At 42.3% G+C, this 27,949-nt stretch overlaps 1 protein-coding gene across 2 annotated transcripts; it reads right to left on the bottom strand.

Annotated features, from left to right (window-relative positions):
- Positions 1–9,736: 9,736 nt before the first annotated feature.
- On the bottom strand, positions 9,737–26,934 carry LOC139654734 (RNA-binding protein Nova-1-like). Of its 2 annotated transcripts, XM_071531883.1 has the most exons (5): positions 26,760–26,931; positions 22,055–22,067; positions 18,175–18,371; positions 11,210–11,376; positions 9,737–10,756 (listed from the first exon to the last, which is right to left on the bottom strand). In XM_071531883.1, exons 1-5 carry the CDS (start codon positions 26,929–26,931, stop codon positions 9,737–9,739), a joined length of 1,569 nt encoding a protein of 522 aa, XP_071387984.1. The 2 variants fall into 2 exon arrangements, with proteins under 2 accessions (XP_071387984.1, XP_071387985.1); XM_071531884.1 differs by lacking the exon at positions 22,055–22,067 and having other exon boundaries at positions 18,175–18,318; positions 26,760–26,934.
- Positions 26,935–27,949: the final 1,015 nt, after the last annotated feature.

Here is a 27,949-nt window from a genome sequence, read left to right as displayed (position 1 = left end):
GATAATTGGCTGTCATTACAATGTTAAGGAAGGTACTTAAGGTCTACAGTCCTTCGCCCACAGCAGCATGGACTCTATAATTAAGGCAGATACTAGAAGATAATGTTTTAACTATAATCATGCCTATCATGGGAAGTGCACCTTTTTCTACCTTTACTCCTGCAGCTGATATTCTGACTCTCTTTTTTCCACGGGTGATGTGTAAAAATAAGGCTAAAAATGTTATTTTCATGTCATACATATCTTGAACTGCATGATAGGTATTTGAAGTATTCCAAATATTTCCCTAGGGGTGTGGCATAAGGGAGGAGAAACTGTGGGGGATTGGACAGAGAAGTTCATAAATTCAAATTGGCAACATGTAATTCCCTAAATACCAGTGACCTTAGGGTGGTTACTATTTCCAATGACTCACTCATGCAGCTATAAACTATGCCGTTCTAATTGCCAGGCCATATTTGCACATTAGTTAGTCATTGTGATAATTGTTATGCAAGCTACATGCAAGCTCTCCACGTGGCGAGCCCATCTGCTGTTGTGTCTCTTTCAGTGAATTCCATAACCATGCAGGAAGGAATTCAATGACTTTCCAAAGATAGCAAAATCAAATTATCAATTAACTTTGGAAAGCCATAACGGTCTTTCATCTCCAGGCTCTGGAAATGCAGAGACAGACAAAGGGAAACAACCATGCTTTATATTTGAAGTGGGCACTCAGGTCGGACTGAATGTTAGTCAGTGTTATATACCGTATACTGTATATATATGTGTGTGTGTGTGGTGGCATCTTCCTCGCTCGTGTAGCTGAGCTCAAAAGGTTAGGGATTTATTTACTGGCTAATGAACAAGGTCAAACGGTGTAGGAGGAATGGCTGTGCGCTTGATGGCTCACGGATGTCACTAACTAGGAAAATAAATATTTGAGCCTTCAACGAAAAGTCACGGCCGTCTCTGATGCGTTGCAGAACTTTGCTGCATTGCACCCACTAACTTAACTACGGCGCTATGTGGAAGACTGGGAAATGATTGGGACAGCGCTTACAGCTCACACGGAGCATGCATTCAATGATATCACATGAATTACAGTGTGATTGAAGAGTGCTTTTCATTGGGTACGTTCACATACACGCCGATAATCCAGAGTCAGCCTGATTGAGGCAATGCACTGACTATAGCGAATGTCATGAGCTGTAAACTTTTTAGTCTGATTATCTTAATCGCAGTAAGGTGGTAATCGGTGTAAGCATAACCCAGTTAATACCAGGGTTAGACCGATATATTGGGCCGATATTGACCTTTTATTAAATATCAGAGTCATGCGGTTCACCTCTGATATGATGGAGGTTCCTCCCTGACCACAGCTGCATAAGAACAGTCTGCAAACCCTGACATGACATTTTTTCTTTACACATTTTATTTATTCATTGTATTCAATTGATTATTATTTTTGGAAATGGCATTAGCCTACCTTTTAAGGTAGGCTAAGGTAGACATTAGGCCTAATGTATCCTAGAGTGTGCCTTACCATTGAACAGGTGTGGTGGGTCACCCTGCTAAGACTAACAGAATGTCATTAGTCTGGGTTTCAGTGGAGAGTTTTAGTGTCCCATGATGGTCTAAGTGTTGTTTCAAAGGCTTTTCCACCCTGACAAGAGTAAGATTCTGGAGGAAACACTGAATCCTTGCATTTTTTTTTCTTTTGGAATGAAAAAGGTCAAATTTAAAGATATTGAGTATGTGCACAAAATATCAGCTATCGGTATCTTCAGCCTGAAAATATCGGTATCTTCACCAGCCATATCAGCCATATCAGTCGAACCCCAGTTGATACATGTAGATCTTTGCTCAATCTTTCAATTCATTTGGCCATGTGAACACCTTACTCTGATTTCATTTGTTTGTTTTTTTTAAATGTGAAGTCCAAAAGGTCAAAGAGGAAGTTGTTGACAGAAGCCAACACTTTTAGAGCAACTACTTAACCCTTTCATGCTGAACCCAGTGAAAGAAATGAACATCTTCACATTTACAGATGGCTGCTGAACAAATTCGCTGCCACTAGAAAGCATTGAAACAAGCTTTTATAAAATCTAAGAAACAGCACATCTGTTGTGTTACATCCTGCCCTCAGTCAACTAACCCAACTATCAGATAGATCCATGCAAACCAGGGTTGTTGGGGAAATTGTTACTTTGAACCATGTAAGTGTTTCACCTTAACCTGATTATTCATGGAAAGAGTGTGCATGTAAACATACCCATTGTTCACTTTCAATATGCGCTGGGATCCAGCACTCTGGAAATTGATCTATTCATAGAACGTGTTGGTTGCAATTATATAAACGCATGACCTTTCACTCCAATGAGACAGAGTGGAGGGAAGAGGTGGAGAATAAAAGGAACGGAAGACAAGTGATGTTAAAATGAACATTTATAATGACTCTTTGTTGCCGTCGCAAAAATAATCTTTAAAAAACAATTCAATTATTAACACTGAAATGCTGACTTCACTGGTAGTCCACGAGTCATAAAACACAACTCACTGAATTTCTTTTACAAACACAGTACTACAGTTACATTAAATAGTCATTACCCTTAAATCTATTAATGAATAATGTTCAAATCAACTAAGAATAAAAACACAAATGACACTTTTAAAATCCTCTCATTCCCTCACCATAGTAGCTGTTGTCTTTTTTTATCAACAGTGTATCGTTTAGAAAATATACTGCTTCTGAGATGTTCCTCTGACAAAAGCAGAAAACAGACTGGCAGCATAACAATAATGGTACATGAGCTCAAACGTCATACAATTAGGGCGATGTTTTGGGGTGTGTGGGGGGGGGTTGGGTTGGGTGGGGGTGTGGGGTGTGGGGTGTGGGGGGGGGGAAATGGGACGTAACCATTCCAGTGATCCAACACTTAAGTTATGTAGGCTGGCTGCCTTTTGGCTCAGTATGGAAGTATTTGGCACTCTTGCTGACAAATATTCGCCATAAAAAGCTTTGACACTCTTTACTGAAATGGCACAAAAAGGCATTTTCCTCTAATTTTTTTTTCTTAATAGAGGACATTATCATTTTAAAAGACATAAAAATGCTGTCCTAGAAAGCCCTTGGGGTGGTTAACACTGTGGACTTTCACAGATTCTCCTCGTCACAAACGAAAGACAGAACCGTCATTACGGATATCAAAGAGAACTGTACCCAATCGACAAAACATCACTTTGCTTAGGTTGGAATATTAGATCTTATGCTGTCAGTCCATTTTTTTTCTTCTGGGATGGAAAAAGAACAGAGGCTTAACCGAAGTCAAAAACCGAACCCCAAAAGAATATTTACAATGAAGCGAAAATGTTTGCAAAAGGTATCGTCATGCTTTCTTCAGTTTACACTTCAGCAAAGCGGTCAACCCTGCAGAATTGTCCAGATAACCAGATAAAACAAACAAAACAACAACAAAAAGAGAAACAGTCTCACAACGTTTGACAGTAAAAGGTGGTGTAAAATATCCAACACATGAATGAGTTCTTGGGGGATGGATAAGGTCAACTAAGTTCATGGGAGGTTCAGAGGGTCAAAAAGACAAAAAAATGGCCTCATGTCTGGTTGGCAAGAATCCTGTATTTCTCAGACGAAAGGGCTCAGAATACCTTAATCCGTTTAAAGGGTGGATACAGTAGCAGGCGCCGAACAGAACGAAACACAAATCATGATATCGTGCAAGCAGCCTTAGCCAGTTTGTAGCGTTTTAAAAACCAGTCGTAGCCTTCGTGTGAAAGGGCTCCGTGGGGGCGGATGAGCGTCCAGAACACATTTGGAGTGGAAACAAAAAAAAAAAAAAAAATTTTTTGGAATGATATCGTAATTTGTTTGGCAATTCGGATGCAAATTTGTCATGAAGCGGCACGAGCAGCGACAGGGGTTTGGAACACAAAGCGATGAGACAGAAACATCACCCACATAGCTAGGCCTACACCGTTCCAAGTCTAACAGGTTTCCTCTGTCGGGTTTTTTTTACGTCATCTTGAGGTGGCAGAGGCAATCTTCGTTTTTTGCTGGTGCCGTTTTTTTGTCTCAGATCTGACAATTACGTCAAGCGAGACCTTGAGATTGCGTTCCTTAACTCCACGCACTATGCGGTAACTTTTTTTTTTTTTTTTTTTTTTTACAGTGCTTCGATACCAATTTGTCGGAAAATAACCATTTTTTCTTTTGTAATTGAAAGCAAGAGAATGCCAAAGGACAAAAATGGTACAGACCCCTCCTGGACTGTTTCACTGATACCAGCATTTAAGAGCAAGTCACTCAGTGATTGACACAAACCTCTGCTGAAGGGAATGTGAAGGAGAAGCCTTGGAGTGAGGAAACAGGTGCCGCTTTTCCATTACCGCCTGATACTCCAGCCCTTTCCATCATTCATGAGACCCAAAAAACGATCAGGGAATAAATAAATAAAAGGAAAAACAAACAGTAACATCAGAGCAACAGCAGAGAATGGCAAACAAAAAAAAACCAACAACTGTTGAAAGTCAAACGTGGTTTGCTTCATTTCACACCCAGTAACAGGAGATGTTATTTGTAAAAAGATATGACCCATTGATCAGTAAAGTGCATTTATGCAACACCAAACAAACAAGATAATGTTGACAGCGAATCGGAAGTTGTTTTAAAACATGTCTGGTTCATGACTATGGCCGTGTGAGGCCTACCTGACTATAGCTGAAATTTGTTATTGACATAGATATTAACTCTACATGTAGTTGACATTCCTGCCCTGAATTTACATTAAAGACCGATAACATTCGACAGAAAAAAGAAAGAAAAAAAAAAAGAGTAAATGGGTACATTCATAGATTAGATCTGGGCTTTCAAGCTGTGGTATAAAAAAAGTCTAAAAAATATTATGCCACAGGTTATGTGAGGTTCAACCTGTTTCTAAAAAAATGCATGCCTGATATCGTAAAAAGCAAAACACAAGGAGCCAATGCACTGAATAACATTTTCACGTTTGCTTGTTTCACATTTGTAATACTCCTCACTGTACCTAGAAATTAAATATCTTCTCTGATGATGTAAAGAGAGATGGACTTGATCGATGAGAATTTGATCTGAGATGTAGTTTTTTTTAGGGCCAACATGACAATAATGGGCTCCCTCCCAACTTACAACAAGAAACAACTTTTTAATATGAGGCGAGTTAACTTAAGTGCTTTACAATTGACTGCATGCAGCGTTATGTCTTTGAATGTTGCGAGACACCCTCGCAAATTTTTGTAAAATTTTTTTCCTCCATAATTCACTTTGATACCATGCAATAGAAGACGTGCAAAAAGATAACACCTAACTCCACAAACACATTTTTGATTGTTAATGGCTATGTTATGAATGCTTATAACATGTTATGCTTAGTCCATGCTGGCCTATAGAGACATTTGTGAGAAAACAGCAGTACTTAAGCCACAGGTCAAACAAACACACAAGGGATGCATGGAGTGTAAAACAACATGGATCCATAAAAATCACAATCTTTAACTCTTACTCTATGTACCTATGGGATAAAACAATGCACAAAAAGTTCTTTGTCCTTTGTTTTCTTAAGTAATGTATTTGATTATCTTTTCTTAACTTAAAAGACAGTGTTTGATTGGCACTTGATCAGCACTTCTAAACAAGTTATTGATATCTAACATTTGATCGCACATCTACAATTTCAGAAGCTGCAGAGGTCTAGTTTGGCACAGGTTGTACTATGGAGTCTATTATTACTTTTACTATCTTATCAATACTGTATAGTATTCTATACACCTCGTTTTATGCTCCAGCCTTTTAGAGCATGTTTCTAATCAACAGACCAGACATCTTTTCAACTAAAATATTTTGTATAGTTTACTTTACTTATCAAATAGCAGCATTTTCATAACTTACAAAAAGTACATGTAAACCTATTCATTCAAAATCTTAGTAATTTCAAAGGTTCATACAACAGACATAAAACACAAAACAGGACAACATGCTACTATATTGCTTCCAATATTCTTTACATTTTCTTACTGTCAAACTAAATCATCAATGACAGAAATATGGACACCACCTGCTGATGATGAGTCATCATAATGCACAAACAAATCGCGAAGCTAATCTTAATCAGGCTTAGTTGGCACTCTCATCATCCACACAAATATAACATAGTTCACATTGTATCGACAACGCTGGACTGCATTTGGACTACAAACTAGAATAGCTACAATAAAGTACATATAGATCATATGACATGACATATTGTATTCCACAGAAATGAATTCTAGTCATTTTCAGATAAGAGGATATGCATAAAGGATGTCATTGTTTCGGCTTGAGGTCACAAACAAGTTCCCACCTTTCTCTCGCTATCGTACGCATTCTGTCCTTACTACGTCGTTTAGAGGCTGAAATATAAGCTCAGTTTGTTCAGCCGACAGATGAATATTCATTCAACCAAGATTTGCCTTCTTATTTAGTCTTCTGGCGGAAAAAAAACGACCCTTTCCCTTCCCTAAAAAGGCCATAGTTCACGGTATAAACCTTTCTAAATCCTACTTGTTCTTCTTATAGAGGGAATTTGATACTTTGAGCTAATGTTGCTGGTTGGTCTTGTGGGTGTCACAGTTTTGGAGGCAGGTGTTTTCTGTGCATTTTTAGCCTTGTGAACTCTACGGCCTGGGAAAATATTTTGATACCCTTATGACCTATAGTGCATAACTCCCACCGCCAGCAGCGCACCCTACACCCCCAGACATCACCGCCCATGGGAAGACAAGACAGGAGGAAGGAGAAAGAGGGGGAGAGCAGAGTGTGGGGAGAAGCACAGACAGGGATTGGGACACAGGAGGAATCTGCAGAACGGTGAAAAAACGGCACATGCAGGGGAATAAAATGTTGAGAGAAAGAGGAAAGTTAATGTGGGGGGGAGGGGGGCAGAGAGAAATAGTATTTGGCACAATGTATTGATCAGACAGCTTTGAAGAAGAACTCTCTGCAGTCCGGTTGCATTGATAAACATCCCCTTTGTTTTGTGCTTGTATCTTAACATATGCTAAAATCTTGGGCAGTAAAAGGTTTCGGTAAAACTTATCTTTTCACTAGTGGCCAGATTGTAGTTATGGATGACAGTGAAGCCTTTCAGACACATAATGAAAGGAAATATTTCAATTGGGAGGAAAGGCTCACTGTTGCAATTGCCATGCATAATGTTCAGACACAAAGAGTTAATTTAAACACCTTAAAATCCATTTGCTTGCAAACATGAATCATGAAAATGAAAAGAGAAGAAGCTATTTATTAAATTCTCATAAAAAGGGAGTGGTTCTGATCTTTTTTTTTTGTTTTTCTTTGACACTACTCAGCACCAACCCTCACAGCCACGTATTTAGAAGGCTGATCATAGAGCTTGGGTTGATGGGGACAATTGAAAGATGCCTTTTGAGTGGGAAAGTGGATCGGAATAGGATCGGAGAATACAGTGCAGGAAAAATGCAGTGGGAATAATTTTGGGTTTAATGTGGCACGCTGATCGGAAACGTCCGTTAATTTTAAGTAGGTGTAGCAGCTTTCTGCAGTGCATTGGTACTGGTAAACAAAAACATCACAAGACGCTGGAGTATAAATGCTCTTGTGGAGATATTCCTTCTATCAATACTGGTAGGTTTGCCGGATACTGGCCTATATCTCGTATAGGTCACATAGATGTGTACATTGAAATGCTCGCATCCCACCAGGGACAGACACGCTTTACGTTGTGTGGTCTTAATGTCTCACAGTGCAGTCTTCAGAGACCCAGTGTACTCAGGATGAAAACCATGGATAGCAGCACAGAAGCAAGCCAGGGTAATCTTTGAGCGTTTGGAAATGTTCTAGACAATTAGCCTCCCTGCATTAGATAAACAATTGTCCATAAACAACGACGATGCCAAAACATTTGCTGTGATGCTTTTATTACGTGCTCCACCCAAAGTTAGTGAGCGTTAACGTGTTTTGGGGAAGATAACAGGCTGCCTGGACGAACTGCAGAATCGCTTTTATTGTCTCGATGCAAATTGGGAAGGATGGCTCACAGAAACCTGCGTCCAAACCTTCTTTCAAGTGTCATTCTACCTCCCTCTCGTTAGTGTATGTCTCTTGACTATTTGGTACCCTTAATGTAAAGGCAATAGTTTCTTTGTTCACAGATATTGGTTCATACAGCTTTGCTTATCAAAATGCTTTTGTAGTGTTTTGCTCCGTTGCGAACTGTAGTGGTTAGACGCTGCCTCAGGCGAAAGGTACCGCAGTCTGCGCTACCTCAAGCTGTGCGTTGTGTTGTCTTTCCTCAGAGTTAATTCTTGGGCGTTACAAATATGTGTCTAAGGCAAAAATATTGTCCGGTAAAATCTAGAATGCGGCCAATTTCTAGAAAAATCCATGTCCCACGGTGGGAACGAGGACGGAATCGCAATATCAAGTTAAGACTGGATTGCTTTTCATCATAAAATGTTGAAATCAATCCCCTAAATTCAATAGGTGAGAGGCTGAGTCAGATCCAATGGACTACTAATGGTTGGATGACGCCTCAGCATTTTAAAATCAAGTAAGGAGAACAGTCGCCAAAAAGATTTCGATTTAGGTGGGTATGGTAAAGGAGATATAAATCTAATCCCATAGCACCAAGAAAGGGTTAACCAACAACATATTTTTTCTCTGTTTGTAGCTGTGTTTGAGTGAATATGCAAATATGTTTTAGTGTTTGTGCGCTTGTGGGAGCATTATCTATGTGTGTTAATGTAAAATATATTTGTACATTCCTGTGTGTCTCCTCTATCCTCTCACATTGATTATTTAACCCCTGAACTATACTTGCAGACAGCAACAGTGAAGTTCAGACTGGGTTTGAATTATACATTTCTTTCACTGCAACACAATATTTGATCCCTGTAAATAAAAAATAGCAATAGGCTAATATTGTTTTTTACATTCAGATCAACCTGTATTCACAGGTTTAAATAATCTATTTGTGTTTGAATGAGACCATGTCAATAAATAATGGATGAAAATATAAAATACCCAAATTTTGAAACTTCAATTATGATATGAGCCAGAATTCAACATATGTCAAAATAGATATGATTTCATTAAAGAAATTATATTCAGATTGCTCCCCCATAGTCTGAGATGACCTCAGGTGCTCGTCATAAAACCTCTCCCCTGTGAACAATGCCTTCTGCATTGTATACAAAGAGCAAGGTTTGTGAAACAGCTCTATTAGCTGACTGGAACTTCAACTGACACTCTCAACTCACCGGGAGCTGAGGTTCGCGACTGAAATTAAAAACCAAATCAACAACAAAAAAAAAAAAAAAAAAAAAAAAAAAGAAGGAAAAAGAAAACAGCTATGAGGTTTTGGAGGAGGGTGAAAACTTGAGGCCTCACCCTTGAATCTGCAGCTTGGCAGTGGACCAGTTCAGCTTACTCTGATCACCGTCGTCAAAAGGACTCGACACAAACTTTTAAAAAACATCAGGACGTCAGTCCTAAAAACACATTCACATATCACACACACTTATCTTGGTTGTCTCCCCCACCTCCTCCTTTGTGATTCTCTCATTTGATACTGAAATATTGAACAGATATTTGGACGTTTCTCTTTTTTTTTTTTTCGTCGGTGACCCTCTCATTTCCCTTCTATCTCTGTCTTCATCCTTTCTTTCTTTCCTCTTCTTTTTCCGTTTAGCCCACCTTTTGTGGGTTGGTAGCGCGCACGCCCTGCTCGTACGTGATCCGCTGGCTGATCAGATACTGCGCTGCTTGCGTAGCGGCTGGTGACCCTGTTATGGTAACTTTACGGTTCCGAGTACCAGGGATGAACTCTCCCTTTTTGGAGATCTGGATGCGGGCTCCTGTTAGCTCCTGGTATTCTACCAGCGTTTTCCCTCCTTTCCCCAAAATGGCACCAACCAGATTCTCGGGCACTGCGATCTCGACCACGTCCTTGGCCCCGTCCGCCAGCTTCTCTGTCGCCAGTAGGGAGGAGGCCATCAGTGGGGATGAAGCATTTAGGTAACCATTGGAAGCCCCTGTGGCAGCAGCTAGAGAACCTAGGGAGAACCCACCAAGGCCTGCAGCAGGGTGGCCGGCACTGCTGGAAGCATCGCTAGCGTAGGAGGCCAGGAGGTTTGCCGCGGCAGCGGCGGCCGGGTTGGCGCTGGCCGCTACCGCAGCGAGGACTCCGGACGCAGCTGCAGGGTTGAGGCCCAGGCCCAGGGTGTTGGTGTTGTAGCCGTAGCTGGCCAGTGTGTTGAGGGCTGAGGTGATGGCCAGCAGATCGTTGCCAGAGAAGCTGGACATGGCGGCGGGGAAGGCGCCCATTCCTGTCAAGCCGGCCTGGCCCAGAAGGCTGGAGGCGGTCGCAGCTGCTGCGGCTGCGTTGGGCAGAACCTCGGCCGAGTTAGCGTAGGGGGAGCCGGTGGGGTTGGAGTTGGCCACGGGGCCGGAGATGTTGGAATAGCTGATGTTGAGGCAGCTGCTGCTCTGTGGGTCCTCCTGGATCTTCTGTACTATGATTTCCACGGCCTTGCGGTTCTGCTCGGGCTCGCCACTGATGGTAACCACTCGCTCCTGCAGGTTGATGCCCTCTGGCTTCTGGGAGAGCTGCACCCAAGCCCCCGACTGCTCCATCACTGCTTTCACGGTGGCTCCGCCCTTGCCAATGATCAGCCCAGCTGTGCTATTGGGCACTATCAATTTAGCCTGTAGAGAAATGGAGAGATTGAGGTAGAAAAAGGGGAGGGAGAGAAAGATTTAAGGATAGAAATGATTGACAGAAAGAGGGATATCTCTCACTGAGTCAGTCTACTATACCAGCCCCCGCTTTACTCAGCGATTTGTTAATCCCAGGGGTTTAGGCTGCAGCTGCCACGCGGCTCTTTCTAGCTATGAAAGACTGTAGGTAAAAATAACCCCATACCCTCACATTTTCCTGACCCCACCAGGCTCTGGGTCATGGCCCAGTGAACAAGTAAGACTGACAACTAACAGACAAGGTGTGCTGGAAGCGGAACTGTTCCTACCATGTAGTGACTACACACCCTCACGACCCTTATGTCAACATTCACTTCAGTCAACCATTAACACACACAGTATGCAGTTGCTTTTTTTTACTTCAAACATGGCTAAGATTTCTGTTTTATCTCAGTATCTCACCTGCTTGACGCGGTCAGGGTTGACAGTGGTCTGTGGTTGCAGTATGCTGACTGGTTCGGTTTTCTGGGCGCTCTGGGGCATCTCGCGGACTTTCTCCGCAATGAAGTTGTGGACACCATTGAGGGCTTCGACTGTACCCTGTATCAGACATACACGCTCTGTTGTTCCTGTGTTGAGAGGGGGGAGAAGAAGAAGACAACACAAATGATCAGCTACAGCAACGTGTTCTGTGTGTGTTTCTGGTGAACGGGCAACTTACAAGAGTTGAGGCTTTTGGCAGGGGGGCAGGGCTAAAATGTACACGTATATTAAGATGTCTTGGCAATGAAAAATGTTCCTTGACATTTCACAAAGAGGCCTAATTGCTAAGCTATCCCTCGCTTCCTCCATTTACACAATCAACAGAGAAACAGCTGAAAGAAAGAGCCGCGCTTGGTTAGCGAGCCACAGGGGGGGAAAAAGGATTCCTCTTCAATGATGTAACTCTTTCAGTGCTCGGGTATACTGAGCCTGTACTCGCCTTGCAGCTCTAATAGACTAAACACACACTTGTTCCTCCTCTAGGCTTCTTTCTACACCCACACTGACGACCCGACCAGCACTCCGTTGCCATGGTAAAGGGGCCGAGCCGTGGAAACAGGTGATGCAACAGCGAGTCCTTTTTACTTGCTTGCATGATTTTTTTTTTAACAATCTCCCTTTCTTACCATCCTCCCCTTTCTCGCTCTCTTTCTTTTTCATTAAAACATAAAATAAACTTTTGCTGTTCTTTCATTTCAGTAATTAAGTGGCACTCTATTTTCTTAGTTGACTTGATAGACGACATAAAACTAAATAATTCAATGAGACAATAGTGTCACATTAGCCATTTTTCCCATTGGCAGAGAGTCATTAAAACTGGAAAACTAGTGTCCAAGCAATGCTGCTCTACTTCATCTTTGGCATTTCCATCCATAATTCAATTGCATCTCCAGTTACAGCATTGGGTGACACACATATCTGCATCTGTCCTATAACCATCTATCAGCACTCAGGTACCAAAAATTATACATGGTTGGTTCATACCAAAGGCCTATATAATATATTTGAGTGGTCAATAGGCCAATTTCACAATATGAGAAAAAGGCAGGAGGAAATTGGAAGAAATGGGAGAAAGAGCACCTGACCTGCATTTGACCTTAATAGTTTCCTGAGGAAATTCTGGCTAATACTTACATACATACTAGATATACAGTATATATATAGATATACAAGAATGTACACCAGGAACCCCTCATAAAACTGTGGGAGATATAGTTTCGGCACATTTTAACCCACATTTAGATCAGGTTAGCTGTCCAAAAGCAATCCAAGTAAACCAAAAATAGAAATCTTTCTGAAAGACACACAAACAGGCTATAAATGACAAATGTTAAAGTAGGATAGGATTATACAAGCTCTGGACCCTGCAGAAGTTGGCGCTGCTTGGTGATATTTTGCTGCACCTGCCTGTCATTCTTGAAGAAGTGACGGACTGAAGCCTCCAAGTGCAGTCAGCCAACACACTCTGGACTTACGATGTTGGCACAAACACCCTTTCAAAATGATCACAAATACAACTAGCAAATCATTTTATTATCAATAAATGTTTGCAGGTTGCTAGGCAACGGTTAAGTTAACACACGATTTTCAGTCCACAAGCCAGGGTGCCACTCTGTATGTAGCCTACAGACTCTATTTGCCAGGCACTCAGGCTAAGATCTAAACTCATGTTCATAAGATTAAACAGACAAGATAAACCAGTTGGATTGTTATTGACTATGGAGCCTAACAGTGGCTATGCTGGAGGAAAAACCCGTGGTAACAAGGTACTAATTCATGCAAGTGAAATGCCACTGCATGTGCATGATAACGTGTACAAAATAGAAAATGTGCACAAGTTCAAGCCACTATGTGTGCACAAATTAAAATGTGGCTACAATTATTTATGTTTTCCTAAAGTGTGTACACAAATACATTGCCAGAGATGCCTTAGTGTGACTTACTGGAATTTATTTAGACTGAGCAACTTCTTTGTCTGCCCTACCCAGCTGCAAAAAAGACCGGAAAATGGCAAACTAGGACATCTTAGGTGATACAACACTTCCTTGGAAAAAAAATATCGCCCTGAGTAGATAAGCATTGCTTCTTGCTTCACTCTTCAGCCGTTAATGCTGGCCTGGCAGGTCCCTCTAGTCAACCAGGTAACCTCTAGTTGAAGTTCCCTGCACCTAGGAAAGCCTTCAAGGCGTGGCACTGCTGCTGCCAGATCAGCAGAATATCACATCCTGAAGCCTGACTTTCAACTGCCACTTCACTCCATCAAAGTGTCTTTGCAAACAGAGAGTCTCTGCTGAGAGGTCATGCTATCTAAAGGCCTGATTTTCATTCTCCACCTTCTTCCCTCGTTGGCTTGCTTGCATCGTCTTCTCTCTTCTGTCTGTGTCTTTGTAGCTGAAGAATTTCATAATAACTGCTCTGGGCTCCAAGTTGCAGCAGGAGTTAGCTCGTCCTCTTGATGACAGGAAGGGAGAGAAATGTGTCATTGCCCCGGAAAGCACACATCTCAGCCTTCAGCTTTCCCCCCGAGAGACCAATAAGTCTCAGGTGAGAGACTTGGTTCTTCCATCTTGATCCTGAAGTTAAAGTATAAAAGTTTCAACTGTTCCTTTTAGTTGCTTGAGCTTTTCTGTGACAATAATCTAGCTCATCTTTAGCTTGTCCAGTTCTTTTTTCTGCTTCTTCTGTTAGCATGTCACTCCTATAGCCAGTAATAGCCATCATCACATCAGCAGATTTTTCAGAAAAGTCGTCTTTCACAGAGCAAATAAAGATGGGAATTTCATTGTTGGAAATCCCACTGTTGGATATGTCCTGTCTTGTCTAAAAAGCTATTTTTGAAAGACATCGATTTAAAATGTAGGGTTTCTTTTTCTAGCATGTCTTTTATATTCAGTAAATCAGGCAGAGACGCCTGGAAAACTTTTATATTACATTACACAATGACCAGAAGTCCCCAGCCACCACTGTTCCCATCTTTGAAAAAAGACAGCAACCACACCATATTAACCATAGTCAGCCATTTAGTACAGACAAATAGGCCTCTATATTTTACACCCTGGTTTGTTTGTGTGCATGTGCCTGATCCTAATAAGCTGCAAAACAGAGGAGTGATGGTTCTTACCAGTAAATTGTAAATTTAGGCAGGACCAGGATTCTGTGGGACCTTTTGCAGTAATAGATAGCATCATTTGGGACAGCTATAATGTAGGATCTGATGTCTGTGTGCCATAATAATAGGAACACCAGGGAGTTTACTATTAGAGGGGACACTGGCACAAAGTGCAGTCTTCCAGGACAGAGTAGAGAAGGAACTTGATTTTAGATTCTAGTGGAGTCTGGTTCTGTCTGTCCAGAGCCTGAAGACTGCACTGCTTAACTTTTAGTCAAACATTTTCATTTTTGTAGTCCATATAAAACTGGCCACTCCGGGAAACTCTGGTCAGCATAGGGCTGGGCAATATTATCATCTATCATCTTTCAACAGAATCATGTCATAATGAAATAATGATATCAAGTTATCATGATACACAATTCTGTTGTCTAAATGAAAAAAAAGCAAATACAAAAAAAAAAACTAAAAATCTCTTGCAAGATAAAATCTGAAACAAATTAAGAAGTTTTATCATCACTTTATTACCATGCAGTTCAAATTGATAAACATCTGATTATTTAATGTGCTGTGCATTAAATATAGCAGATATTGTTATATATTGCTATATATTGATAGTGAAATAACTTATTGCATTACTAATTTTGTCCATATCATCCAAACAAGTCAGCACCAGTTTTATTTTGAAAGCCAAGTGTAAAAAGATTACAGTTCTTCTAACTTCTAACACACATAAAAAAGAAGAGTAGATCCATATGTATCTTTATTCTATATTCCAGAAGCCAGATACTATAAAGCAGTAATTTTCCTTGCCATTATATTCTACCAAACTGAAATCTCTCATGAAATGCAGGAGGCTATAAACTAACTGCATTTTACTACTAAACACCATCATTATAGCATTTTAATGTGGCTGCTTAACTTTGTAAGCTCCTTTTCTGAAACTACCTCGCCCTATACAGTGGATGCACTGGTGATGTTTTCCACGATGAGGTCACATATTGTGATTCACAGTTTAATGATCTGATAATCGAAAACATAGGCCCATTGTTTCTATGACATCACAACGACTTCATCTGTGTGCGCTGTACAGTCAGTAACTCAATACACGAGCTGGGCCGGTGGCCAGCTGCACAAAGCAAAGGGTTTCGGAGTTTTGCTTCTTAGTTTGAAGCTCAAATCATGAACTCCCACAGCTCTCTTTGCAGCTGCTTAGAACTGTGGATGGGTGTGTGTAGGTGTGTGTAGGTGTGTGTATGTGTTGAATGCACAGTATGACTAGGTGAATGCATAGTATGCCGCATCTATGGGGGCTGGGCTAACTCGGCCACGCAATGGTTCAGAGAGGTTCAAATCGCGTAACAAAACAAAAAAAGGAGCCAAGCATGCAAACAAAAAAAACTTTCTAAGAGCAGTATGATGTCATCTTATCTGGCTTCAACTCCCCGAACTATCGGGAATCAAATCTCAGAGAAACAGTGAGCGGGGAGGAGGAAAGAGGAAACTTGGCTTGCGTTAGAGCAGCTTGAGTACAGCTGGGGCAGGGTCACGTCCACAGAGAGAGATTGAAACAGGCTATTTCTGGGCCTGCCCCCCTGTCCCCTCCCTCACACACAATCATGCATCATCCACACCCTTCACTATCTCTAGCCATCCATCTCAGTCTGCCACAGCAGGGCCCAGTTGCACAGTTCCCATCAAGACCTTTGAATTCATGGTTTCATGTCTCACGCTGACGGATGGGAGATGTGAGGTGGGTGGGAATCTCAGAGTGAGCCATCACAGACAGGGAGGGTTGCAGGAGAAAATGGCTGCACCGGTTGTTGTCCCTTGATTTCTCTAGTGTGCGATTGTGCTTGTGGTTGGAGTGCGCTCAGGCTGCTGCAGGATGAGAGATGAGGGCGTGAACTGTGTGTAATGTCATTAGCATGCTATATTAGCACAAATCGCAGCTAATTCAGCACTGAAGGAAGGTAAAGGAAATGTAGGTGATACGTTCGTCATACCCTGTCAACGCTTGCCTCTAAAATTCAGGACAGGACTTTGACTTATTCTAATCTACATCAGGCCGTTCTAAACTTCACCAAGTTGCACATGCTTAATGCAGCTGGTCCTGTCCTGTGCCCATTCGAGTTTTGTAAAGGGCTAGCCTATAGCGGCTTCTCAGAAAGAGGCGTTCGAGACTATTGTGCAGTGTACAGTAGTAGTCGTTTCATTTTACTTCTGTGGGCCAATCAAATCCTTGCCAGCACCCTCTCCCTGAACCCTTCTTCTCACTCATCACGATAATGAGTAGGGGGATGGGCAGAGCAGGTGGTGGCCTATGAACACATCCACAAACCAAAGAGAGAAATAAGGAGACATATCACTCCTTTCATTTGTTCCTATGCCAACAAAGTAGCTATAATTCATTCTCCCAAACATAGCTGGCCTCTGGTGTGGAGAATTTTGAGCCTCGCTTTCCGTACATGCGCTCTTTTATCCTGGCTAACAGAAACATGCTGGAAGAAAAAAAAAGTACAGGGGAAATATTCCAAGCATATCCAAAACCACACGTTTATCTTTCTTCCCCTCCCCTCCCAGTGAGTGCACAGTAATTCTTTGCCACGGTTCAGTCAGTGCAATAGATCACATGTAACTCCCAACAGAAAGGTCAAATTTGAGCCATGTTGTGCAGTTTTCTGTCGGGAGTGTAACGTTGCGTTTTCTACATAAAAATAATCTAAGGACTCTCTCTCAGCCAGTATTGGCAGAGGTCATGGGACAGATTCTTTTCCGTTTAAATAATCTAGGTAGTCATTCAGAGGCAAAATTGAGCTCTGGACAACAATTTTCCTCTCTCTTTGATACTTTATAGAAGTGGTTGCTTCAGGCAATCAAAGAATTCACTGTGAGCCTTATAATTTAAAAAAAAAATCAATCATTTTTTGCATGCGTATCATGTGCTACATACATTTCCTAGGTCATGTGCACTGCCACCTATTTCCTATCTGAAGAGGTAAGTGTGTATATACAGTATAAAGTGTACTACTACAGGGGGATTATTTGCTTCCATCAGTTATCACAGAAGACATCTGGACCTAATAAGCAGCGAGACGCTCAGCACCTGTTATTTTTCAGCAGGTTGAAGCCTCCTCTGAGGCATGAAGGACAAACACCAAGACTTCTCTAAGACTCAGGCATTTCTGTTTAGAGGATAAGATGCTTCAGCGCTGACCTCCATCCGATAGGGGTCATCGGGAAGCATGAGCATCTTTTCCCTGTTGCCATTTCTCGAATGAGGCCTTGCTACACGACTAATGCCTCCGGTATACCCTACATGTCCTCTGCGTCACAGAATTTGCTCTCCTTTTCATGGAATAAAATGGCAGCCGGGCAATTTTTCCAGGAAAGTGAGACGTTTCTTATAATGCACCAACATGAAAATGTGAACAGTGGAGCAAAACGAGCGCCCCTGCAACGAGGGGTGTGACCTGCTAGCCAGGCAACCAAATTGAAAGTGAAACTGCCTTCAGACTTGAACGCTGCATCTGGCAGCTGTAACATCTACATGCACGTTTAGTCCCGCCAAGGACATAAGGATAATCGAGTTCAAACTGTTTACGATTGGTCCGTGATTGAAATTGGACTGCAATTATTCAGGGTGACCAAATAATGAGGAAATATGAATTGCTTTCTTGCGCCAAAGCATCGGCCTTTAGGCTAGGGTGATGAGTCAGACGGCTCTCCTCATATATAAGCCTGTATGCTGATTGATTTTAGTGTTAACTCTTACCTGGGTAGAAGTCTTTGGATTTAGACAGCTTGATGGTGGCGCCCGTCTCTTTCTGCAGTTGTACGATGGTCTGGCCGCCCTTGCCAATTATAGAGCCGGCTGCATAGCTGGGGATCAGCACCTTCAGGAAGTACTCACCCTCCTCTGGGGGAGAGAGACACACAGAGCAGGAGAGGGTCACATCTCGTAAAGTGGCTCTGCACATCATCATATACGCCATACAGGTACCCAACCCCCAATACCCTGAACAAGCAAAAATTCAGAATGGGAATAAATAGCTTTGACAAGTATGGGAGGAAGACAACGACATATCTTATTGCTGTATTCCTCTGGTGAAGGGTAGGTATCCACAGAGATTTTGCATTTTCAGTGTGATTCTTTGTAGCCTTCGGTGCATTCACATTTTATCAGAGATTGGTGACATGTTCTGTGTTCTGTCCCAGATTTCTAGTAGAGTCAATGATGACCTCCTTTCCAGTTTGCAGAGGTCTAATTTTAACTGTTTTCAAGGAGTTTTAGCAACCTCTGACAAAATACAAAGCCAAGTCCAGTGTTATTAATCCCACTTTACAGATGAATATAAGGAAAACAAAATTAACAATCTAATCTGATTGTGAAAATTAGCCCTCCTGCTGTGATAGGGAATATTACACAGAGGGCTAAATGCAAACACATGAAACCATTATCCATGCAGTCCATGAAAGCCAATACAGTGTGATCCTGAGTAATGAATAGAAGTGAGGAGAGCATATGGGACACAATCCCACAGATTTGTTCAAAGGGTATATTGCCAAGACAGTCTAAATCTCCTCCATTTTGGAAGGGGCTTCTGTGGCTTACAGCGGATTGTAGCAGTCAGTGATTGACAGCACGTCAGTTTAAAGAATTTGTAGACCAACCTGTTCCCCCCTTCGGTTGGGAAAGTTCCCTTCCTACATGGCTAATCAAGACTTAATCAGCACCAAGGTGAGCCACATGTCTGTCCAGGAAAACCCTGATCAAACTGAGAGTGCTAATCCACCAACAAGCAATCAGCCACACGTTGGGCATGGACACAGTTATTCTGAATACAATTAAAAGACCTGCATGTGCAACCCAAGACAGAATTAATGACAGCACATCAAAAATATTCTATATATAGACGTGTAGGGACTGTGATTCCCCAATGAACTCCAATATATATTATATACATCATATAATGGTAAATAATTTGTACTGGTGCGCACTTTTACAGTAAATACTAAGGCACGGATACAGTGGTTGCCAAATAGTCTCCTCTGCATGCATGTTCCGATGCAATGACGTCATGTTCGAATCTTTTCAGCTGCCTCAAGGGTGACGTCACTCCAGTGAGCATAAATGTAAAAAAAAAAAGGACCTGTCCAGCTTTCTAATACAACCCTGCATTCAAGTGAAGTATGCTACCGATTCTCATTTCGGATCGCCGATGCCGATGCCACAGGGTCTGTCAGCGTGTCGCCGCATCCTATGTTTCGTGTAGGTTAACGACTGTGGGGGCTTGTCCGGCATGGCGGGCAGGGAAGACGGATGGACGGAGGTAGATAGCCCCGCACTGAGACTAACCTGTTGCCTCAGTAATGCACTCATTAGATTCAGATCAGAATGAACATGGCACTGTGACATTAAGGAATTTCACAGCCTACATGTTAGCTCTGCTCCTTATTCCATTAATATGCCCCTCGTGTTCCATTCAGACTCTGCTTGTTTTTGTGCACAAAGCCCATAATCAATGGCTCTGACATGTTTACAGACAATGATGGGTTTGTTCAAGGAATTTCACATTTGATTTGCGTTCTTTCACCATGGTTGCGGGGACCTTCCCAATTACCACAAGGAATGATACTATCTTACGTTGGCATGAAAGCATATTGACATGAAATGAGAATTTACACCAATATCGAAAGCCAGTACATATGTTAAATTAATACTGGTCACTATGGCATCTTTCTGAGAGCATCCTAGAAAAAGAAATGGGAGATAAACCATTCTATGGACACCACACTACCAGCTATATTAATCTCAGGCCCTTTTTTGCCCTTTGCATTTTCATGGTATATCGCAGTCACCTCTCCATTCTGGCAATGAATGACAATAAAATGACCTTGGTGAAAAAATAAAGATCATGAGTGACTGACATGGTCGTCGTAAAGCTTTTGAGTCCTTACTACTGTCAGAAGACGTCTGATACCGTAGATGCTCAAGGAATTTAATCTGAACGATAGTGATTGCAGAGTCCAAACATCCTGAGACCTGTTGTTGACAGGCAAGCCCAAATCCACTGCGTAACTTTCTGCTTATCTTCAACCAGAGTAAGCCCAGCAGGGGAGCAAGCCACTGAGATTCCCTCCGTCGCCCTCACAGCCACGTTTGCTGTCATTAGTCAATAATTAATTCTGTCCTAGTGTCTGAGATCACAGTAACAGGTTTTAATGGCGTCATGTGGTAGAGTAAACATGGCAATCTGTTGCTGCAATCCGCCAGGGAATGGGAGCAGTGGGGCACATTGGAAAGCTGAGCCAGTGGGGTGTTAGTTCAAACCCCTGTTCCTAATACTGGAGGGATGGCTTGGAGGAGAGACACGGACACTGAGCCAAACGTGTTTAGTTAAGTCACTCAAGGGGGGTGGGTCAGGAGGAAATGCCTTGTGACCGTCCTCCCTCCTCCTCACAACCCCTCCAAGTACCCACTCTGCATTTCAATAGACCAACCTGCTGCTGACAGGCAGCAAGGACGATGGAACAAAAATGAGCAATAATGAACAAATGAGCTTTAGGCGTATGAAATTGTACACAGTTTAGCATGATAGATAAATTCAACAAGTCAGACAAAAAGAGTTAGCGTCTTACCCATTCTGAGATCTGCTGGTTCAAGTCCTCTGTCAGATCGCCATCAATGCCGGGGCACAATCTCTAAAGGGTATCTTAACGTTAGGCTAGGCATAGGTGCAATGGTAGTGTTGAGGAATGCGGCCAGTCGACCTTTTTCACCGAGGTCTAATACATCAGTGGGTGCAGAAAAAGAGATTTCACCGCAGCATCCGAGCCATGCCTGCAGCTGGCCAGAGCCTCAATTGTCTGAGAAAATGCTAATGCAGGCTCTCAGTGTTTTCAGTGAAAGACGGCACGCATTGTTCGAGCCTGCATCGGTTTGAAGGGGGGGGGTCTTCCCTGCCGCATCACCCTTTTCACTGCTCTCATCCATATTCATCGAGTGGCCTGTCCGTCTGCAGCAGCGCGCAGGACTGACACCTCACTTGGCCAATCAGCAGCCTCCTCCCTCCGGCACGTCATGTTCCCACCCCCCCGATGCCGGTCCCAAAAAATTGAATTTTCTCCCCTACTCCGCCTCTTTTGACGCAGCACTATAAAGTATGGCGGTCCATTCACTCACTTTTTTAGTGGAAAGTGACAAAGGTGAAGTGGCTGGGGGCGCTGGCTTGAGTGGTGAATGGGAAAGCATGTAGAGTGACCTTCAACGGTGGCTGAAGAGGTGTATGGATAACATAAGCAGATGATGAAGGAGGTGGAGGAGGAGTGATCTGAGACAGCGTGCCTTACGCCACCCCCCCCCCCTTTCCTTTCCTCCTTTCCCCCACCCCCAATCCCTTAGACGGCCATGTTTGAGAGGGCGGAGGGGCTCATCAACCATTGCAAATGGCAGTGCCGCAGAATGGTGGAGGGGGGTGATGAAGCCAATCACTACGCCTATAAATCTTACACAGAGAGGTATCCTATGTGAGTGTATGTCTGCAAATACTGCAATGTGTGCATGTGTGTAGATACGGTAGGGAGGTCCAGCTCCACTAAATAGTGCTTTCCAGGGAACCTGTATAAAAAGGGACTCTTTTTCCCTCAGCTGCTGATTAATTTTATCTAAAAATGAAAACCTAGCATCGTGGCCCACAAGGTTTTGGAGCAAACGGCTTCCAGAAAATTCTAACAGTAAACCAGCCTCATTCACTGAGAGATGCTCTAGTATATAGACATGGTCTCCCTGTAGACTCCACTCCCTCTCACTGTCTATCTATCTCTCCCTTTCTCTCTGCTTTGCTCTGTCTTCATTTCTATCTCTCTCCCTCACATTCTCTCTTTCACTGCCACCTGGCAAATTCACAGTCCGCTCACGTCACATCGCTCTGCAAGGGCACCTGTGTCCTTCTCACCAAAAATAAAAAAATAAAAAAATACAGCTCACATTCCTGTGCCAACCTTTCCATTAGCAACATTACGAGATCATACCTAATCCCTCAGCAACACAACCTTTGGAAGGCACATGCTTGCCAGCAACATGGGCTCAGAGTATGGGTAATTACAGGTTAAATTAGAAACAGAAATTAATGAAAGACATGTTCATTTTGAGGAGAGAAGGGCGACGCTGATAAAAAGAAGAGTAATTTCCCTCATTCAGTCCGGCTGAATTGTCCAGCCATCTCTAAATGCACAACGAGGGGCTCAGCTTTGAAAGAGCACAGGCTTTCTTCTCTTTGTTGCAACTGCCAGTCATGTTAATGATCAGTTCGGCAGGAATAATGTGATCAATATCAGACGTAGTCAAGGGGTTGGTGATTACAGGGATGGGTGAGGATTATCAAGCCGTCTACCACCGCCAGACCAGTGGTAGGTTAGCCATGTAACTTATAATGTATGAAAATCACATGAAATGGCAGGTTAGGTTAAAGCACAGGACAACAAAAGAGTGCATAATTATGAAACTATCTGTTTTGTGTAGTAGTCATTCTTAATGGCCTAAATGTGTATCTAATGTGTTTTTATGCTTGGTCTGAGCCTGTCATAGGGGAGTGGCAAAAATTTGTTTCAAAAGAATGTACTTTTTGTTAAATAAGCTATTTACCATTATGACCAGTAGATTGGTTGCCATGTCACCTCTGTATATCCATTTTTTGGTGTGCTACAGTGCATATGCTAACGCTTTTGAGAGGATGCTAAGCTAGCTTGTACCATTTCAGGCACAAAGGCTTTAGCATGCCGTGTAGCAAAGTAGATAAATGCTGGACACACAGAGGTGAAACTGCTACCAGGCTTCTGATGAACAAAACGTTGGTGTGTTCCTGTAATGAGTCTGCTGACATACCTTGGAGTTTTTGTCCCCCAAAAATGGCCTTCATACAGTTACAGTGATTTTAGACAGCAATATAGACCATGTATAGAGGTTGCTTTCAACTGTTCAAGTCAAGCTATCAGTCAAACCACCGGAAATGTGCTACAGAAATTCAGATGAGCTCAACTGTAAACCAAGCTGTTTGAATGTGAGAGTGGCACGGCTAACCAAACAAGCTAGCTGAATTAATATTGATGTTCTTTTTTTTTTTACTTTGTCTTTTTCATGGGGAGGGAAAAACAAAAACATCACAATGTGATAGTATACTAATACCATTATAGATTAGATTTATACTCAATTCTAGCAATACATATCTAATGGAATTAATCACATAAACTAGTGGTTCTGAAATTGATTTAGCCAGAACCATTTACCATGGGTTTTTTTTGCACTTTGAGTGAAGGCTGCAATTTGATGCATTTTTTCATATATCCGATATGAATTACACACGGACAGCTTTTTCTACATTATTTCTTTTTGAAAAAAAAAAGGGAGAGAGGGATATAAGATGGCTATGCTTAAGATTTGGATTTTCTTGTTGTTTAACTTGATTTATAGGTCAGGGATTGTGCACAGACAACAATAGCTTGTTTAGGAAGCCATCTGGAACACCTTTCCCTCTGAGGAAAGAAATGGCGGCCTCTGGAGAGTTAGAAATTGCTGTAGTCAATATTGCTTTTTCATCGCCACACAATTAATTGTGCAGCCCTAGATCCTAGAAATACGGTGTGGCGGTGATACTGCTGGAGGACAGGAAGGTCTTGAAAGAGCATGTGGTCGGGCAAAAATCAAGTGGTAAAATGGTGTGTAATCCCATTATAAAACTTAACAGCAGTAAAAAGTCAAAGGTGCCTGAGTGAATTAAGTATTCTTACCATTTATTCGAGATTTTCAAAATGCAATTTCACACCATTTAGCCATTTGTATCACTTGGTAATTGCTTGCACCGATCAAATGTGTGGTACCACTTAGAGTCCAATCTATGGTGGAGTCTCTATGCTACAAATGAATGGCCAAAACTCTTCCAGCAAAAAAAACATGACATATGGAGGTTGAATCTGCTCTAAAATAGGGTCCGGTGACACAAGGGTCCTTAAATTACATTTTGAATCACATCTTTTCTAACATTGAAGGTGTTGCCTGCAGTGAAGTTGCAGTTGTGCTATTAGTACTAGAATATAATGTTGCTATCATCCAATGACGGAGTGTGTGTGGGATACAAAGACAAAGTAAATTGCTATACCATATGGTGAAGAAACTGCCAATTCTCCGCTGACGTCCAATTAGCATAAAGTTCTTGGAATAAGTGGTCCCTATGAGCTGCATACCATAATAATCAAAAGCTGGAAATGAGATGTGCCTGACAAGGACTAATGAATCTGCCATCATCCTCACTGCTGCACTCCAAGATCTTACTGATGAGTAATATGGCATGTGTGCGCACAGCTCTTTGCAGGCGACTTGTTGATTGCTTATTGACCACCATCATTTCTCATCAAGAAAAATAAATCAGGATCAGGTTGCTAAAATGTTTGTCTTTTCCCCCACCAAGAGCCAGATTTTCTGTGACCTGCTTGTGATTTTTGACTGTTATTACGCTGTGTTTCCTTGACGTATTAATTTAGCTGCATGTCCCGTCTATTAACTTGAAATGGAAAATTCACCCTAAAAAGAATTTGCATTTTGTAGTCCGGTGAGCTTAGATTTCCATGCACAAATATTGATGGAACTAACAACTTTCTCCAAAAGACAAGAACCAAGGTCCTAATTTGTCAGCAAGAGACAAGATATGTAACTGCTCAATAGTTATACCTATAGTTATAGTTATAGTTATACTCAACTGTACTTGTGGAGTAGATCAAGTATGTACTCCTCCGTGCTTTTGATGCCTGTTTTTGCATTTCAAAATTAGTTATTTTTGCCATTACACAACATGGTAACAGCGGAGACAGCCAAACATGTAACAGTTGTCATGGCTACAATTATGACAGGCTAACAAAAATACAAAACAGATGTTGAGATTTGATTTACCCACAACCTAAAAATAACTGGATGGGAATCCCTGAGCGGTGATAAGTGTGTACCCTACTAGTTGTACAGACTAATACATACACTACAAGTATGTATCCTGCTAGTGTTCCTGCTTAGCCCCACCTCAACATATGTACTTTTCACAATAAATCGCAGACTGAATTTATAGACTTAGAATATTTGTTTGGCTTTCAGATGAGTTTCATTTTTTGGCAGTGTCCCCAGTTATGAACCAGGAAAAAACAAAGTGTGAATATTGCAGTAAAATCTCCCTGGCTACTGTCATTGACTCTACTAAGTCTATCACCCATTTAATGTGAATACAGCAGCTCCATTGTTTCTTGTTCATGTATAGCACTCGTTTATAGCTTTGGGAGAGACTTGCAAATGTTCACAAATCAAGATTGAACTGTCCGAGATCAAAGGAAGAGCGTGTCAGTTCCCTTTTAGGCTGAAAATAGCCATCCTCTACCTATTACTTTTTTATGGTCAAAATCATGTATTTAAGGTTGTTAAGCCATCGTGCTGTGGTGGTATGTTGAGCTTCTAAGTGTGTCAGTAAGGGAAACAACTGATTTATGATTAATTTTCTGTACTTTACCAAGGGGTCATTGAGAGGGTTCCAGGGGTCCCGGCAAAATGTTGATTTTCACAATAAGAGAATGTATAAGGATGACTGTTTTTGTCATAGGTTTCCTTCCCCCTAATGTCCATACCTACAGTATAATCATATTATAATTCATATCTTACAAACACCTCTTCAGACAGGGTTCCTTGGGTCAAAACCTTATCAAATACGGATTTATTTAGCAGCTCTTGACATGAAAAAGTTTGGGAACCCCTGGCCTAGGCTGAAGTACTGCTAATGCACCTGATGTACCAACATGCCTAGAGTTGGTTTGGTAAACAGTGGAATATTCCTAAGGCAATCATGTAAGTTATCCCCTATCTCCCAGAGTGTGCAACCCCCCCCAGTCCCATCACTTCTCCAATTAGTGGAAGACTTCATAGCAAACCTCCAGATGTGGAGCAGAAAGGTGACCGGGTTCAAATGCAGAGCTGACCTGGGCTAAGTGGGCCACTATATCACTCAGTCAGGCTTCCCTGCTTTCCCTGCTCGGATATTTATGAAGGAACGACGATAGGAGCTAGAGTCACCAGTGTTTGGAAGTGACAAGTGCACAGGTGCTGCAGGTTGCAATATGCACCATAAAAAGCTTTGAGCTGCATAGGGTTTATTTTGCACCCGGGAGGGGCGGGGGGATAACACTAAAGACTCTGTTTTGATGGAATATTTCATGACAGCTTTGAAAATGCTCCATCAGTGCACGCAGAAGGTCTTGTAAGAGCAGATTTGACTTGGACAAGGTGCTGACACGGTGTGGATGGAGTGGCTCTTGTTGTGTATCTCTTACCTCCAGTGTTGGTGCGCTTGGTACAGCCGGCCTCCTCAGCCGGAGTTTCCAGCGGTCGTTTGCGGGAGTCCGGGTTATCCGCCTCCATATGGGGCTGCTGCAGGTTGAGAAGGTTGGGATTGGAGTAAATCCCGTTATGATCCACCGCTGCTCCGCCACCACCGGCCATCATCATCTTTTCCCCCCCGAGCTGTAAATAAATTTGCGCTATTTTCCCCCACAACACAGCGCCCTCACCACCGCCACATAGCCCGATAACGCGCACCGCGATATGAACGACAAGTTTTGGGGGCTCGTTTCGGTCTCGAAGCGGTCTCGAAGGGCTCAAAATGAGAGACAACAGTGGGATCGGGGTCTCTTCTTCTTTCCCCCTGTCCTGCTGCTCGTCCAGCGCGTCCCCTCACAGAGCTAAATATAAAAATCCCATTGAGTGAAATGCGCTCATTTAACGCGCGCAGCGTCGCTCCGACAGCGTGGTCCTTATTGTTGACGCGCAAAATAACCCTGCGCCTTAAAATAAAGCTGCCCTACACTCTGGGATCCGATCAACTATTGGAACAAGTGGAGGCGGAAGGCGCTGGAGAATGTTTTCCTTAAGTCATCTTCACGCTATGTTTCTCCGTTAAGTCCTCAGGTCCTCCGTGTGTGATAAGTGCAGCTGTTGTTATTGTTGCCTTTGTAGTGCAAGAAGGGGGGAAATATAGTTTCAGAGCTCCAGGGAGGGCCACAGTGCCACTGACCGGCCAAAAGATGAGGCCGATAAACCACAGAGCAACCTGATGTCAAAGTGCAGCTGCGTCCACTTTAAAGAGCGGGTCCAGTCCTTTAACACCTCCGCTTACTATCACAAAATGATCTTTTCTTAAGAGTTTTTGAAGTGTTTACCTACATGTTGCTTACCTTGCTTTCGCTGTCAATTTTATCCGTTTTCTTTCGTTTTCACCTTTGTAAAGCTTTCTCTAACTGTTTTGAAAAGTGCGATAATAATAATTTTCTCAGTTTTCAAGTAAACTTATAGCATTAATATAACCATATGAAAACAAAAAATAAAAGCTATAGTAATCCTGTGCACTGCAATACATGTCGATCTTGAAAATTCATTTGTTTTTTGCCAGTGGTGGTGAGATAAATCAGTTTCACTTGTTTCAAGAATTTGCTATTTTCTGTCATTATCTTGAAACAAGGCAGAA

Source organism: Centroberyx affinis, unplaced genomic scaffold (genome assembly GCF_046629955.1).
Source record: "Centroberyx affinis isolate AG114_WGS23_722 - 3 ecotype Tasmania unplaced genomic scaffold, CSIRO-AGI_Caff_v1 ptg002146l_1, whole genome shotgun sequence".
In the NCBI taxonomy this organism is placed as follows: Eukaryota; Metazoa; Chordata; class Actinopteri; order Beryciformes; family Berycidae; genus Centroberyx; species Centroberyx affinis.
This window is presented reverse-complemented; position numbering and strand designations above follow the sequence as displayed.